This window comes from Curcuma longa, chromosome 19 (genome assembly GCF_044706935.1).
Source record: "Curcuma longa cultivar G26 ecotype Majalengka, Jawa Barat chromosome 19, ITB_CL_G26_1.1, whole genome shotgun sequence".
Classification (NCBI taxonomy): Eukaryota; Viridiplantae; Streptophyta; class Magnoliopsida; order Zingiberales; family Zingiberaceae; genus Curcuma; species Curcuma longa.
In genome coordinates, this window is record NC_133879.1 from 2,667,495 (window position 1) to 2,683,803 (window position 16,309).

General features: G+C 36.8%; 1 protein-coding gene across 1 annotated transcript; it reads right to left on the minus strand.

Moving 5' to 3' along the window:
* Positions 1 to 6,996: 6,996 nt before the first annotated feature.
* Positions 6,997 to 9,587, minus strand: LOC141812660 (protein SAR DEFICIENT 4-like). The gene is made up of 2 exons (XM_074700676.1): positions 8,514 to 9,587; positions 6,997 to 7,286 (listed from the first exon to the last, which is right to left on the minus strand). Exons 1-2 carry the CDS (start codon positions 9,526 to 9,528, stop codon positions 7,279 to 7,281), a joined length of 1,023 nt encoding a protein of 340 aa, XP_074556777.1. The 5' UTR covers positions 9,529 to 9,587; the 3' UTR covers positions 6,997 to 7,278.
* Between the last annotated feature and the right edge of the window lie 6,722 nt (positions 9,588 to 16,309).

A 16,309-nucleotide genomic window follows, 5' to 3' on the forward strand; every position in this document is an offset into this window, starting at 1 on the left:
AATGGTGCAACGGTAGGACATCCGGGTTGTAACTCAGGGACCTACGGTTTGATCCCCAGCTACGGCGTATTTGCAAGAATTTTCCTTCAAATGGGGAACGCAATCAAAGGATGCTGGGCATCTGGATTGGCCTCCGTATGCGCTTCTCGATTTACCCTGGTGGTCGGTGGGAAACTTCCGTGGGACCGGGCCGACCACCCCCAGAGATGTTGGCTACTGGGATTATCATTTTTTATAAAGTGTACTATTATAATACTTTAAAAGTAGATGAAATTTCCAATGTTATTTTTGATGAACACACCAAAACTTACTTATGAAAATTTCTAATAAACCAAAACTTATGTAAACCAACTGAAATAGATTTTGAAAAACTAATACTAGGAAACACAAATCTAGGGGAGTCAAAGATGACTTAGATGAAATTAGATCTGATAATAAAATTGAATTTGAAAATCAATCCATTGAAGAATCAACTCAAATTGAACCTCAATCTACTAGGACATATAAAGTCAGTTCTAGTTATCAATAAATTTTTGATGACATGAACCAAGAATAAGAACTAGGCCATTTTATAGAAGTTAAATAGCCCTAATTTCAAAACTCAAATCTAAAACTATAGATGAAACATTGTTTGATCCTGATTGGGTGATAACTATGCAAGAAGAATTAACACAATTTGATAAAAACTAAGTCAACGATTTAATATCAAAATCTAAAAATAAAGTCATAGTTAACATTACATTGATTTTTTAGAAACAAGTTAAATGATAAGATACATAGTTAGAAATGAAGCTCGATTAGTAGCCCATGGTTTTAGCTATGTCGAGGGGATAGACTATGATGAGACTTATATCTTAGTAACCAGATTTCATTCCATTAGGGTATTACTAGCTTATGCAACCCATTAAGTTCATTGAGGCATTTATTGATGTCAAGATCATCTAAGATTATCAGTGCTTGATACCTTAGTATGACCTTCTTATTTTGAGTTTAATAGAGATGTTACGGAGATTATAGGTTATTATGATTTAGAGAAACTGACATTTTGTAATCATTTAGTAAATATTGACAGTTGTTCCAAGTTTTATAATAATCTTAAGTGTGTGGATCCCCTTACTTACACCAGTTGAGCAAGATGTATGGATATCATCTTGACCCTAGTTGTCTTAGAGAGCATGTAGGTTATCGTTTGTCAACAAACCTTTTCATATGTTTTTCATATTTTACTGAGTCCCTTCCAAAGCCTTTTTCAACGTGATCTTGGACATCATGTGTTCTTACTTTTAACATAGTCAGTATCCTCTAGTGTCACTAGTTTTAGCTCTATTAGGCTTAGTGTCTTCGATAACGCCCTATATAAGATTATCACGGATTACATTTTACCTTTGATCACTATGTGACATACCAAGATTTGGCCTCCATATATATTTATGATGTCCACATTACGCCATAAACTAGATCTAGATATTGTATTGTAAATTTTTTTATTCCATCATACATTTTTCAATCCGAAGGTAGGTTATTATTCACATACAATATGACCATGGCCACATCATTTTTGGAATCCCTAGATTAGATGTTTCTAGGAGCAAAGTCAGGAGTTTATCAGAGTAGTTTGACTAGATTGGGCTTGGATGACATGGACAAGGGAGATAATACTATGATTTGGAAGACCAATTGAGTGAAAACTCTAGAGCCCGACGATGACAATGATGATGTCTAGCCTGTCCCTCCAGCCTCCACTTCTAGCATTTCCACAACCTGTCATAGTGGAAGAGAGACTGATCAAGCCAGAAGAGATGGTGGGTGCTAGATTCAGGAATGTCAGGCATGACATCTTAGCATTCTACGAGTTCTGGGATGAGTACCATTCATTCCAACATCAATAGTAGGAGTTATTTGAGATGAAGAGATGATGCGGGAAGTGCCACACAGTAGTTGGCACGATCGTGGTGTGGGTGGCAACATCTTTGGCTTGTGAACCAGTTCAATTAAATGTTGGTTCAAGGTTTAAGGCTATAGGAGGGAAGAGAGGCGAAGGGATCATTCATCCATCATGTAGCCTCCATCCATCTCCATCTCCACCTCACTCCACCTTCATCCAATGAAGAACCTCTGGTGATCTTCATCCATAGTTCCGATGACCACCTTTCTCCCATTGGTTGGAAGGAGAGAGTCCATCTCACATCCACCTTTGTCCACTAACACATCCCGGTCGGGAGGAGCTCCTCTTCATCCACAAGCTCTAAGGTCTCGAAGCTTGGTTCATTTCATCACCATTTCAACATCAATGAGATTTGGGATTCCAATCTCCTCCATTGCACCTTGTGAGGTCCTTCTTTCACAAGCCACGATTCATCCCTTCAATCAACCTTTAGCCCTCAGTTTGTTCTTGTCAATTGTTGGAGTTATTATTAGATTTCTCTGCATTAGTTTATATTCATGTTTTGGTACACAACCTCATTTAGATCTTGTTTGCATTGTGTTTATTGAAATATCTCTTATGTTGATGCTATTTTAGTCATGCAATTTTCTCTTGTTTAATTCCTACAATGTTTCTTTATGAGTTTCGTGTTAATTTTGCTTGTTAGTTAATTGTGATGCAATTCTCTGTTAATTCCATTGTAATCATAGGTTAACTTCATTTTCTTTGTCATGATCATAGTTAGTTGCTCATGCTTTCATTAGCGCACTCATTTTACGTGAGTTGATCTTAGTGTTTAGTCAAAAACCAAACTCTTATGATAAATCTTGTTTAAAGATTAGCATCCATCATCATATTCCTCGTGAGATAATCCGGATAATTTCTTATACTAGTGTAGAGGGGTTCGGTAATTAAATTGTACTCATAGTACAACCTACATGTTATCTGTCGACTAGAATGATAAAGTGATTAACTAAATTTTGGATAACTGCCACGGTGAATAATAACTAGATTTCTTAGTTTGGTTGACTAAAGTGGTCAAGTTGGTCGATCAAAATGTAATTTTTTGCAACTATAAATAGAAGACTCCATTTCATCTAAAAAACCAGTACAATCAATCAATTATCAATCAACAAAAATTAAGCCTTCAAAAGCTCCCATTTCTAACATTCAGAAGTTCTTAATAGGTACTCAGATTTTAGATAACTTGGCATTGTTCTTTTGGTATAATTTTATTTAAGTTTCCATTATATTTCTCCATTTATGAGCAATTTTTAAAAAGGAGAAATAACATAAGAGTTATCAAACCCCGTTAAATAACTATCTCGTTTATTGTTGCATTTTATTTTAACTTTAGCTATTCTTTGATTTCAAGATTAATTTAACTTTGAAAAAACTAAAGTCTGTTTTTATTGTATATTTTTGATAAGTTTTTAAAAAGGAGAAAATATAATAGTTTTTAATGAGGGATAATTCACCTAATGAATCACTAGACCGTTTTGAGTAAAAACATAGGAGTTAACAGACCTATTAAATAACTATCTCGTTTATTGTTGTATTTTTTTAACTTAAGCTATTCTTTGATTTCAAAATTAATTTTAAATTTGAAAAATCTAAAGTCTATTTTTATTGTATATAAGTTTTTAAAAAGGAGAAAATATAGTGTCTTTTCATGAGAGATGATTCACTTGATTATAACAAAAATATAGAATCCACTCTTCAACAGTCTAATACGATCAATTCTACGACTATCTATGAGGAGGTAAATCGAGATATTGTAGTTAACCACTATGGGGAAGGTAAATCGAGATATTATAGTTAACCACTATGGGAAAGCTTCGTTGAGATTCGATCCTTGCCTATTGTAATAATATCTACTACGCAGTAGCCAACTCAATAATGAAGCACTAGATCATGGAGTACCATGTTAAATAACTATCTCATTTATTATTGCATTTTATTTTAACTTAAGCTATTCTTTGATTTCAAAATTAATTTTAACTTTAAAAAATCTAAAGTCTATTTTTATTGCATATTTTGTAGATTTTGCCTGTTGTAGCATGATTCCGACTGGGATTGCTCACGTCGAAGGAGCGATCACGAATGGAAAGCTCCTCAGGTTTTCACAAATCAAATCCTCCGATCTGGTGTCCTTTCTCTTTCGCTCCGGCAGCCCTCTGTTCTCTCTTCACTAGTCGGCTTCGAGGCTTTGGACGCAACCACACGCACAACACAGGTATCTCCTTACGCACTTCACCCCTCGCTGCAGGGCTTTCCTCTCTCTTTAATAGGGAGAGGCTGCGTCCACGGAGTGCAGAACGCGCACTCTGTGGTGTGCGTCGTGGGGAGGCAGTTACGTAACTTCCAACATATTTCTAATAAGCTTTTAAAATAACTTGTACTCTTTAAGTGTTATTCATCTGTCTTCTAGCATCCATCTCGATCCTAAACATTGTATTTCTTAAATTTATGATGTGTATTGGCTTGAAAATTCATAAGTCTCATTACTTAGTGAAAATTTCCTTCTACATTGCTACGAACTTCTTTGTTGCATTTAATAAAACTTTCAACTCATTTAGATGATTAGGAAGTGATAAGTAAGGAAGTCAAGGTGAACAAGTTAACTAACTTTAGACCCATATACGATTTTGAATGTATTATGACATGTAAAATGGTTTAACGTGTTATGAGTAAATTCAATAATTGATAGGCTAGGTATATCTTGTTATTTTATCCATTGTAAGTAACAGAGAGATTGCAGAACCAAGGGAACATCACACCATATTTTATCCGTATATAGATTAATTTCTATAAGCTCCAAACACTTTTGTGTAATGGGAAAATAAGTTTGATTTATTCATACCACCTTGTAGGGGTTCTAGTGTTGTTCATGGGTAGCCTGAATTCTATAAGGATCTATGCGAAAACTATATTTATGCAACTCTCACTATCGATCATATTTTACAAAACTTACTCATACATTTTACATGTTTGAAAGATGTTAGTGAGTTTTCGTATGTCATATTGAAAGAACACAATGTACTACATCAATTCTTATGGTCTATTCTTTAGTTTTCTCATTTTCATTGGTAGCAAAAGGTGAAATCCTAGCCTTGATCGAGTCCAAGCACATGTCCTTTACTAGCTTGTTGATTACTCTTTGATGATAGGGTTTTCATTATAGGCAATGTGAAGGTTAAATTAGTAAAGATAAATAACACAGTAAATTTAAGAAAATAAGTAGGAAACTAAATAATTAATGACGAAATAGATAGGTATTAAATGAATAATGATGAAGTGGATAGAAATAGAATAATCAAAAAATATCAAAATAAGTATATAATAAGATCATAATAAAATAGGAACACGGAGGAAAAAAATAGATAATTCATATAAATCAATTAACCTACTAAATTTGACGACATTTATTTTTAAAGAAGAAACAAGCCTTGGGCTTGCCCTACCATTTGGCTAGTTGAATTCCTTTGGATCACCAGGCTTGCTATTAAGGATGTAAATGAGTCAAGCTGCTCATAAGTCATTCGAGTCTCGATTCAAAAAAAAATTCATTTGAGTTCGTTTAATTAAGTTAACGAGCCGAGCTCGAGCTTGATTTCGAGCTCGAAAATATTATTAAGCCGAACTCGAGCTTAACAGTATTTGGTTCGTGAACTCGCGAATATGTTCGTTTAAAGGCTCACAAACATGTTCGTGAATGTATTTGTTTAAAGGCTTACGAACGTGTTTGTTAAGAGACTTTATATATATATATATATATATATATATATATATATATATATATATATGAATTATAAATATTATATATATTAACGAACCAAGTTTAAATTAAGTTCGTTTAACTTTTAAACAAGTTATTTTCAAACCGAGCTCGAACTAAACTCATTAACTTTAAACTAAACCTTTTTTGAATCGAACTCGAGCCGTTCGCGAACTATTTAATTTCATTACAAGTCTAGCTCGAGCTTAAAAATTAAAGCTCGAATCGAACTCAAGCCAAACTCGAGCTTAGGAAAAACGAACCGAGCTCGAACCTCTTACTGTTCAATTCGACTCGGTTCGATTACACCCCTACTTGCTATGCCCCATCAACTCAACCAACTGAAGCTGGTACTGATGATGAGTTAAATATTTTTTTTAACCAAGTACCCAGTTCTTCAAACTAATTGATCTTGAAGATGACCCACACGAGCATAAAAATTTTTCACTAAATAAGATAAATTCGAAAAACATAAAGTGGTTCGATACTCACAATCAAGATTTCTAAGAATCAATCATGCTAGACAAATATCTTTATTAAAAATTGACCATAAATTTGTGCCCCAAGGGGCATGATGAGTTCAACATTAAAGCTTGATGATGAGATTCAATACTTGTGATTGTGGTGGTGGCGAGACCAACTATCATTCCAGAGTCACAAGATTACATTTTGCAAAGAATCATAGGCGCACATTATTTTGCAAATAATAACAAATGAACATATTTCACTAAGACGAGATTTAGTTTCCATTTGACCTGGATGGAATGAAATGGTGAATTAAAGGAAACTGATATCGATTTATTTATTTTGTTTCTCCTTTCTGAATATATTTTCAGATAAACAATGGCAAACTTGAAAAGTTTAAAATAATCATCCCCTCTATAATTCATCCTCCCAATACACCATCCAAGTAAACAAACTCTAAATGAACATGACAATGCCACATATCTAACTCTCAAAACCCTAATGAGCCAGGTTACTAGTATCTGCCATAAACAAGGTTTTGTTGATATCAAAATCCAGCATGAAGACATTTTAGATTTAGGTGTTAAAATTGCATTTGGCCTTGCTCCCATTGATTACATACATTCACCTTGTTACCTTTCACCTGCGGACCTTTGTAATTCATTTGAGAGTTTCAGGCCTCTAGTTGTTTCTACTTGATGGATTCAGTTCAAAAAAAGTCAAATTGTCTCATCTTTAGTGAATTAAACAGACCAAACTGAGAACTGACAACAGGAGTAATTTAAGCCTGTGTTATGTGGCCAAAAGCTGAGTCCAAGAGCGAGTCGATTTAGTGAAAGAAGGGGAAGGATGCAATTATCAGTAGAAAAATAGTAATTCTCAAAGAGAAGCTCAGAGAGTCAAATAACACACTTTTACATCGACGAGTGATGAAAACAGGTGAGGTGGATGCCAAGTTACCTCAACTCGGCATAGTTGACAACTGCATTCGTCTGGAGAATGGAGATCAAAATGTGAATCACAGTGTTCAATCCTGATATCTGAACCCATCAAAACACGGCCAGGGCAGGTTGGAAGTATTTTTCTTTGTCAGCTATTGATTTCTGAACATTTAGGATCCTGTGGCACAGACCAGGAAATATCAAAATCAGTAAGACTTATGGCCGGAATACAACTGCAGAAGACAATGGCACACACGATTATAGCTGAAAGTAAACGTTTCAGGATGAGAAACTAGAGGGATGAACATTGGTACAACAGCCTGTTTGGTTGGAATAATGAAATTGGGTAAGACTTCATGAATACCAGGAGCAATTCAAGCAGAACAGCTATCAGTTGGCAGTGGCAAGAACTAAGGTTCATGGAATGAAATATATGAATCCTTCTCATTTCTGTATTTGATTCACAGAAATGTTATATGCAACTGAGAAGGAAGGATCACCAAAATTTTAAATTTTATAAGAAATATCACATCTAATCCCCTTGGCTCACTTAGTTGTTCAATGACCAATTTTGACTGCTCCAACCCTGTGGCCCATCTAGCTTGCCTTCTCGATTTGGTTCATTCGACCCACATTTTTTGCCTTGGCATTTCTAGTCCACTCAATCTACCTGCCTTGTCCAGTCCACTATGCTCTTTTGGTCTATCGACCTTGTCCAGTCCACTCTACCTTTCTGGTCCACTCAACCCTTTCAATTCCCTATGCACTTGGTCACTCAATGCTTTGGGTCCACCTAACTTCTTAATTCACCTAGCCCATCTGACTAATATGGACCTGCTTGGTTTGCTTAGCTTGCATAGGCCATTTGGTTTGCTCTTCCTGTTCGGTTAGCTGAATCTGCTCAACAGGCTAGCCCACCAATCACCCAATATACTAGTCTACTTGCTTTCTCCAACCCACTAACACTCAAATCGGCACATTCACCTTGTTTGAATTAACTGTCCACCTTATTCAATATGTATTCTTTGAAGAATAAATAAGTATTTCTTGAATTTGAATGGTTAAGAAGGATGAAAAGGGAATAGTAACTCATGCTACATTGAAACAAGCAAAGGTTCTACCATGCATAGTAAGAAGGATGAAAAGGGAATAGTAACTCATGCTACATTGAAACATGCAAAGGTTCTACCATGCATAGAAGTTCTGGCATTCTGGTTGAGCAGAGGTAACCAGTATACCTTTTAGGACTGCAAGAACACAACTGAAAATTGCAAAATTTCAAAAACTAGATTGAAAGTTGTAAAAAAGTAGGATAATTTCACATATCTACTGTACAGGTACCACTCAAAATTGCGCATTGAGTATAAAGGGAGAAGACAAACAGAATTGAACTGCAAACAGCTACCTTTCAAAGAGTTCTCATATGCCAGTTGTGCAGCGAGAAGGTCGACCACCGCCGTTCCCACAGACTTGAACACCGTCACCTCATCGTCGCTCATCCTCCCCGCCGTTGTTCCACTGACCAATTCGACCAGCGTACCGGCCACGTCGGCAGGCGTGATAACACGTCTCTTAAATGCGCCGACCAACTCCCCTGCTTCCTCCATCGCCACCTCAAAATCCACAAACACCCTTCCTCGAGCCAACGCACCGTCATCGCACTCCCTCATCGTAGGCGTAAACGATCCCACCAGATCCAGATGCGCCCCGGGTTTGAGCTTCTCCCCCTGCACGATCGGGATCTCGGAGCTCGTGGCGCAACTCACTACGTCACCCAGCGTGATCACCTCGTCCAAGATCTCCGAGTATGTAAAGGTCACACCTTTGCCGACCTCGCTCTCCTCTTCTTGCAATTTCTCGGCCAGGATCCGAGCTTTGTCGGGGTTCCGATTCCAGAGGATGACCCTTTCGATGCTTGGTCGGACGATGCGGTGGGCGGCGATGAGGTAGGGAGCTAGGGCACCGGCGCCGACCATGACGAGGATGCGTGAGTCGTTTCGGGCGAGGAATGAAGCAGCGACGGCCGAGACAGCGGCAGTGCGGAGAAGAGTGAGTTGCGATCCATCTAGGGAGGAAATGGGAACGCCGGTGGCGGCGTGGAAGAGGGAATATGAGGCGTGGACGCCGGGTAGGTGATGGAGGGTGGAGTTGGAGGGGAAGGAGGTGACGATTTTGACGCCGAGGTAGGGAAGGGAAGGCGAAGAGGACCAGGAGGGCATGAGGAGGAGAGAAGCGGAGGGAGAGGAGGGGAGGGGGAAAGCGCTGCGAGGAGGGGAGTGGACTGCGGCGGCGAGGGATGGGAGGGAGGAGCGGAGGTGCGGGATGAGGGAAGAGAGGGGAAGGACGCGGCGGATTGATTCTGCATCGAGGAAGGAGAATCCGCCAGGGGCAGGAGGTGGAGGCGGTGACGGCGATGCCATGGCGGCGACTGCCGGAAGACCGTGAGGTCGCACTGGACGAATTGTCCCTGGGTGCTTCTGAGCAATGCTGCCCGGTCAACAATCCATTTCTGCTCTCATAAATTAAATAATGTTAATTAAATTTTTTTAAAAATATATTTACTTTGGTAAAGTCAATCTAAATATATTTGGTATGTAAAAGAGAAATGTTTGAATTTTCAAAGTTGAGGATATAATTTTAAAAAGAAAAAAGAAAAGAAATTTAGGTTCACCCTCCTTTTGATCCTTTTCAAATTCTAAGTTTGTTAGTTATTTAGAAATTCTCATTTAATGATATTTACTATAATATTTATCATTATTATTATTTCAATCAATACATCGTGGATGGTTCTAATACCGATTTAAGAATTGCCGACGTGCACGCTCCTAAGATGAAGTGGCGGCGAGAGAAAAAGTAATCTGTAAAACACTCAAAAAGAGGGTTAAAATAACGCAGGAAGCGGAGCCCGACAAGCCATTCTGACGCTCAAGTTAGGGTACAGCGCGAGGAAGGAGTTTTATGACTTTGGGGAAGTTAGGGTTGATGTATGCGTACCTATATCTATAGGCATGGATTATCTTTTTATAGCCGTTGATCTCCAAAGTATTAGCATCCGTTTAAGAAATATTCTGATATACCTCTTCCTCTCTAGAAAGATTCGGTCAATTTATATATATATATTTTGAGAATACGTTCCTACCTCTTCGGTAGAAACAGCTCTAGGTTCCTCAGATTGGGCGGGACGACCCTATCTCCATACATGAATCATGCTTTAGGAGTCGACCCCTGATGTAGGAAGCGTGTCGAGGCTAAGGCATGAGGTCGCCCTGTGAGGTAGGAAGCGTATCGAGATCGAGGCATGAGGTCGGCCTGTGAGGCGGAGAGCATACCGAGATCGAGGCATAAGGTCAACACGTGATGTAGGGAGCACACCGAGACCGAGACATAAGGTTGGCACATACTACAGAGAGCTTACCGAAACCGGAGCAGGAGGTCGACACGTGTTGCAGAAAGCGTACCGAGATCAAGACATGAAGTCGACATATGCTGCAAGGAACTTGTCGGGACTAGAGCAGAAGGTCGACATATGCTGCAGGGAGCTTGCCGAAACCAGAGCAGAAGGTCGACACATGTTATAGAGAGCTTGTCGAGACCGGGGAAGAGGTTGACATCTTTAATCGATGTTAGAATCATCCATAGTGTATTGACCGGAACAATTTTAATGATTGATATTTCACGCATAGCATCTTTTAGTGGATCATATTTGTTCATATTATGCTCTCAGGAAATTATGGACATAGTTTATGGAGAAGTCACTTGATGACAAACTTTAAAATTGTCATTAAAACTAACCAACATATAATAAATCATTCATTTGTTAATGATTGTCTATACATTGTCAAGTATTCAAATAGTCATAGCTTCATCCTTAACCAAGAGAAAACTATAAAGATCTATATGATTGTCCCAATGAAGATGGAGAGCCGACGTTATTATGAAAGAATGAGAAATAAATTTTAGTGGAGCATTTGTCGATTTTAGATTGGTGTTGCATGTCTTTTTTGTTTATGAATTTTATTTTTTTCTCTATTTTCTTAGAATGCTAGTGGAATAAATCATCTCAATAAGAGAAAATCGAGGATTGACTTAATTTTAGAACAGCAATGGTGATTGTATCTTCTTTTAAGAAACCATAGCTTGTTGGATTTAATTTCTCAATTTTAGTGGGCTTACATGTTAATTAATAACACGTGGCTATGTTGTGAGCAAACCTGATAAAGTGATCTAATTGATATTTTAATTATGAATTTGTATGTTATTGTATGTGAGTGGTATGTGTGGAACACATTAATTCGTTATCATTAATATTGATAGATGGTTAATAGATTTCAGATCTAATGTTTAATTTGGTTCCTTAAACTAGAATGAATCATAAAGTTTTCGTCAAGTGGTATCGGAGCCACAAGTTTTAGGATTAGTGTCAGTCACAACGTTTGGATTTCGACAATTTTGGATTATAAGTGTGTTTTGCATTAGATTTTGCAAAATCGATGCATATTCATCGAATTTTGGAATAGAAAACCTAGGAATCCCACTAATTTGTGTTGTTTGTGTTTTTCCTAGAAGAACATTGACAACTTTGAGTAACCGCCACTATTTTTCATAAAAATCATCGCTTATGATCCATAAAAATCTAACATCATCTTTAATAGTTGACTGAAGCATTTGATCAGTCGATTGCTAGGATAAAATCAAGCACAGAATATTTTCAGATCGACTGGAGCACTCGACTAAATGTGATCAGCCAACTGTCATAAGGATCAGTCGACTGTTGTGCCCAAGGTAGCATATATAATATTTTAAAATCGACTGAAGCAATCGACTACTTCTAGTAGTCGACTATTATGAAGTATCAATCGACTATTGCGCTCCAGGTAGTGTATAGAATGTTTTCAGATTAATTGGTCCAGTTGACTGACTAGTTGATTGTTGTGTTTGGATCCAACACAATAAATTTAATAGTCGACTATGATACTCGGCTGCTATGTTTGGATCACGCATAATAAGTTTAACAGTCGACTATGACACTCGATTGCTGGTTTAGCAATCGATTATGATACTCAACTATTATGTTTGGATCAAGCACAGTAAGTTTATTAGTCGACTACTGGACTCGATTGCTACTGTAAAATCAAGTACAATGTAAAGTACAATCAAGTAATGTTGTTTGGTTGGATTTCTTAAGGTTTCTTATGAATCTATTTGCACATATGCTACTAAATTAAATTAATATTTTCATCCAAGTGATATTAGATAGATTTGATATATTTTTATATGGATAGATATATATTTATGCTAAGAGTGATTAGCCCAAAAGAAAGTCATTTTTAGGTTAGATATATGTTCAAAGGAGTTCACTTATAAACATGCTTTTATGTTCATCATACGCATAGTATGTCAACCCAAAGAAAGTCATGTTATATGACTTATTAAAGAACCAGTGAGTTGTGTTGTAAAATACATGTAACAAAACTTAGCTCATATCAGGTAACATTTTATAAATCATGAGTATAATGTGTTGACCCAAAAAAAAAGACACATTATGTGACTGACTATGATGGTCATGAACTATAGTAAGAGAGTATCGCTAACAAGTTATAATTTAGTTCAAAGATTAACTATAATATTGTGCTTGGTATCTCATCAAGAGTTTATTTATGTGCATATTTTATATTGCATTTCATTGTTAATACATATTTTGTTCTTCCATCTTTTATTTTGTAGTGCACTCAATTATTGCCAATATTAATAACATCCCTATGCTTGATACCACCAACTTTACTCAGTGGAAAGAGTATATAATGGTTGTACTATAGGATCATTTAGAGAGTTAGAGGGGGAAGGGGGTTAAACAACGCGCTTCACTTTTTCACTCATTTTTAAAAATTTATTTTAAAACCTTTTGAGTGCACAGTGAAAAATAAAAAATCAAAGCACAGTATAAGTGACACATTTATTTTTATTTGGTTCACAGCTTTTGGCTGCTACTCCAAGGCTCACAGTCTTTGACTGCTTCCGATGAACAATTCACTAATAAACTCTTTCTCACAATGAGAAAGAGTCTCGTCTTTTATAAAAATGAGGAACAGTAACATGTTTATCGTTCCTAGAAAATAGATGCACAAAATGATAAGAAATGATGCTACTAGTTACCGACTATAATTGAGAACTTAAGCATGGTGTCGATGTAGCGTCTTGGTGTCGCGACAGCGTTTCAAGAGTGTAGAGCACGTGAATAGCAGTTGCAGAATCATTGTGAATGATGTATTAAGGGTTCTGTTCGGAGGTGATTTTATGGAGCAATCCAAGCGCCTGAATCACCTTCTAGGTGCCCCCACCTTGGTCTATCCAATCCGCTGTAATCACTGACTTAACCATCTCCGGGCCTGAAGGCTGATGTGGCGATTGTTGGATCAAACTTGGCTCGCTGCATCTTATCCTTCTTCGAGTGCTTGGAAGCTGAGGTGTCCCAGCCAATCAAGACTTGTCACGTCATCTGCCTCGCTGCCCCGAAGAAACACTTTCGAGGTGCCTAGATTTAGGCGCCTAGACCATCTGGGCCCCTAGATCCAATAGGTGCACCTGATTCATCTGGATGCCTGGAATCCTTTTTCTGGATTTTATTTAAAGCTTACTTTCCTACATCATAGATTTAGAACAATACAGGCATAATATAAGAAATTAAGTTTTAACAGTTTCATAATTGTCTGGTCTTGACTTTGAATTTCTAATGAAACTTTAGGTTAGACCAACGCCTACTATTCCCTTCAAAGGAATGCGTCCTCACCTACTCATTTTAGAAGAATTTATCTATTTTCCAAACATCTAGTCCTCAAGACCTATTTGGACTTCCTGCTTAGCATCCGATTCTTTGCCCCTAGGACTTTTCTTTCGATGTCTGATTCTTGCTGACCCATTGACCTACTAGATGTCCGATCTACTAACTTGCCTAGACTTCTCGTATGGTGTCCTCGATCTGCTAAGACTTCCCTGTCCAGTCTCACTGACCAGGACTTCCTTGCCTAACCTCAAGTTAGGACTTTCCTGTGCTACTTGCACACTTTGCCTAGCCTCCAGTTAAGGCTTTCCTATGCTACCTGTACACTTAGATCATCTCATTAGTCTACAACATAATCTTAATTTGAACCCTTTGTCATTATCAAATCATGGGTTCGATTATTTGGTGCTTGTTGCACCAACAATCTCTCTCTTTATATTATGACAATCTAGTTCAAAGTTAAGTATCGAATTACTTAAAAAATTATTTCTAAAATATTTTAAAGTTGAATACAAAAAAACTCCCCATTAATTCAGTCGCTTTCCCTGAAATTAAAATGGTATTTATTTTTAAAAATTACATAACTTTTGAAATTACTTTTCTCTCCCTTGAAATTTGACGTGATCTTTTTAGCTTTAAGTTGTGAAAACCACTCAGTTAAATAAAACCTGAGTTTTAGTGTAAGAATGCTTAGTAGTTGTACTTTGAAAAACACTTTAAAACTAGTTAGATAAGTGGTAGTTTGAAAAAAATACTTTGAGAGACATTTATCTTAACATTTTTGAACAATTATCTTACTATTTTTGAAAAACACTTATCCTAATATTTTTAAAAAATACTTATCTTATCTTTGAAAAACTATCTTGACTTTGAAGTTACTCTCCCACTTTGACATAATAAAAAATAAGTAAGGTTTTGAAAGTAGTAGGAAGAAGGTTTTGAAATAGGTGTTTTAAGGTTTGAAGACAACTTGAGAGATTTTAAAGGTTTGCAGGGAAGGTCTTTGAAATAAACACTTGTGTGTAAAGTGAACTAAAATTTTTTTACAATGCAGTACTTGTGTGAAAATGAACAATCACTGATTAATCAAAATAATATTGACAACTAAGAACTTTTTAAAGAGCCTAGAGTCCAAGCATGATGACTAATTTTAGAAAATAAAATATATAAAAATAAAATATCTATGAAATTATCCTTATCAGTATGTCTAACTTTGTGTTACTAGCTAACTATTCGAAAGATAATAGTTTTCACTAAGTTAGTCAAGTTAAGTGTAAGTTTCCAGCTAGTCAATTACTATGAAGGATCACTTAACTTGATCTATGTGAATTTATATTTTTAGCCTAGATTTATGGTGATGCACTGACATAAGCATCTGAAATTCAAGCTTGACCCTAAGCATCTCACACCATTCTAAGTGGCTCAGTACACAAGCAAGTTAATCCTAACGTACTTGTGAGATGCTAGCTGCCTAAATCTATAGGTTCATGCTTTCTACTAAAAGACCTAAGCTAAATCCAAATTTCAATTAAGTTTTGAAAAACCTAAGTTGTTGTTGGTGCAAGGAGCACCAAATGATCGAACCTTAGTTTTGATGATGACACGAGGTTCAAGTTAAATGTGTGTTGTGTACTAACATGATTATCTAGTGTGCAGGGAACACAGGAAAGTCTTAGTTGAGGCTAGGTAAAGTAAATCCTAGTTGAGACTAGGCAAAGACAAGTCCTGGTTTAGAGAATCAGGCAAAAGTCTTAGCAAGGTCAAGTGCACTAAGTGCAAGTCCAGGCAAGTCAGGAGGATCGGTTGCATGGCAGAAATCCAACCAGGTCAGGAGGACCGGATGCGTGGTGGAAGTCTAGGCGATCAGGAGGACCGGTAGCTGATAACCCTAGATTTGCTATGCAATGTCACGAGTAGGGTTGCAAATTAGAATTTATAGATTTTATCGAAAACCCACAATTAATCCGAATAAATCAAGTATAGGGGCCTCGAGTCGTATTTTTCCAAGGACTAGTAGATAATTGCTTAATTTGAGCTTGGGTGTCGTTCTTTTGGGGTTTTCTATGAAAATGGGGGTTTTGGGGTTTTCAAAGTGAAATGTAAACAAAACTGAGCAAATAAATCAAAAATACAGTTCTAGTCTAAAAATAAAACCTAAAGCAATCTAACTCTAGCACAAGCTAAGTAAACTCAACAATTTGATGGCAAGAGTGAATAATCAAATGTTTGACGATGCAAAACAATGCAACAAAACGATTCCATGTTTATTAAAACCAACCATTTAAATCCTAAATTGCAATGAAAATGCTTAAGCTAGTTTATCCTAATCGAGAACTAATGGCAGTAACTTCAAATTCACACAACCAAAACTTAAACTATTCTAAAACAACTAACTACTCAAATTCAATTTAACCAACATCAAA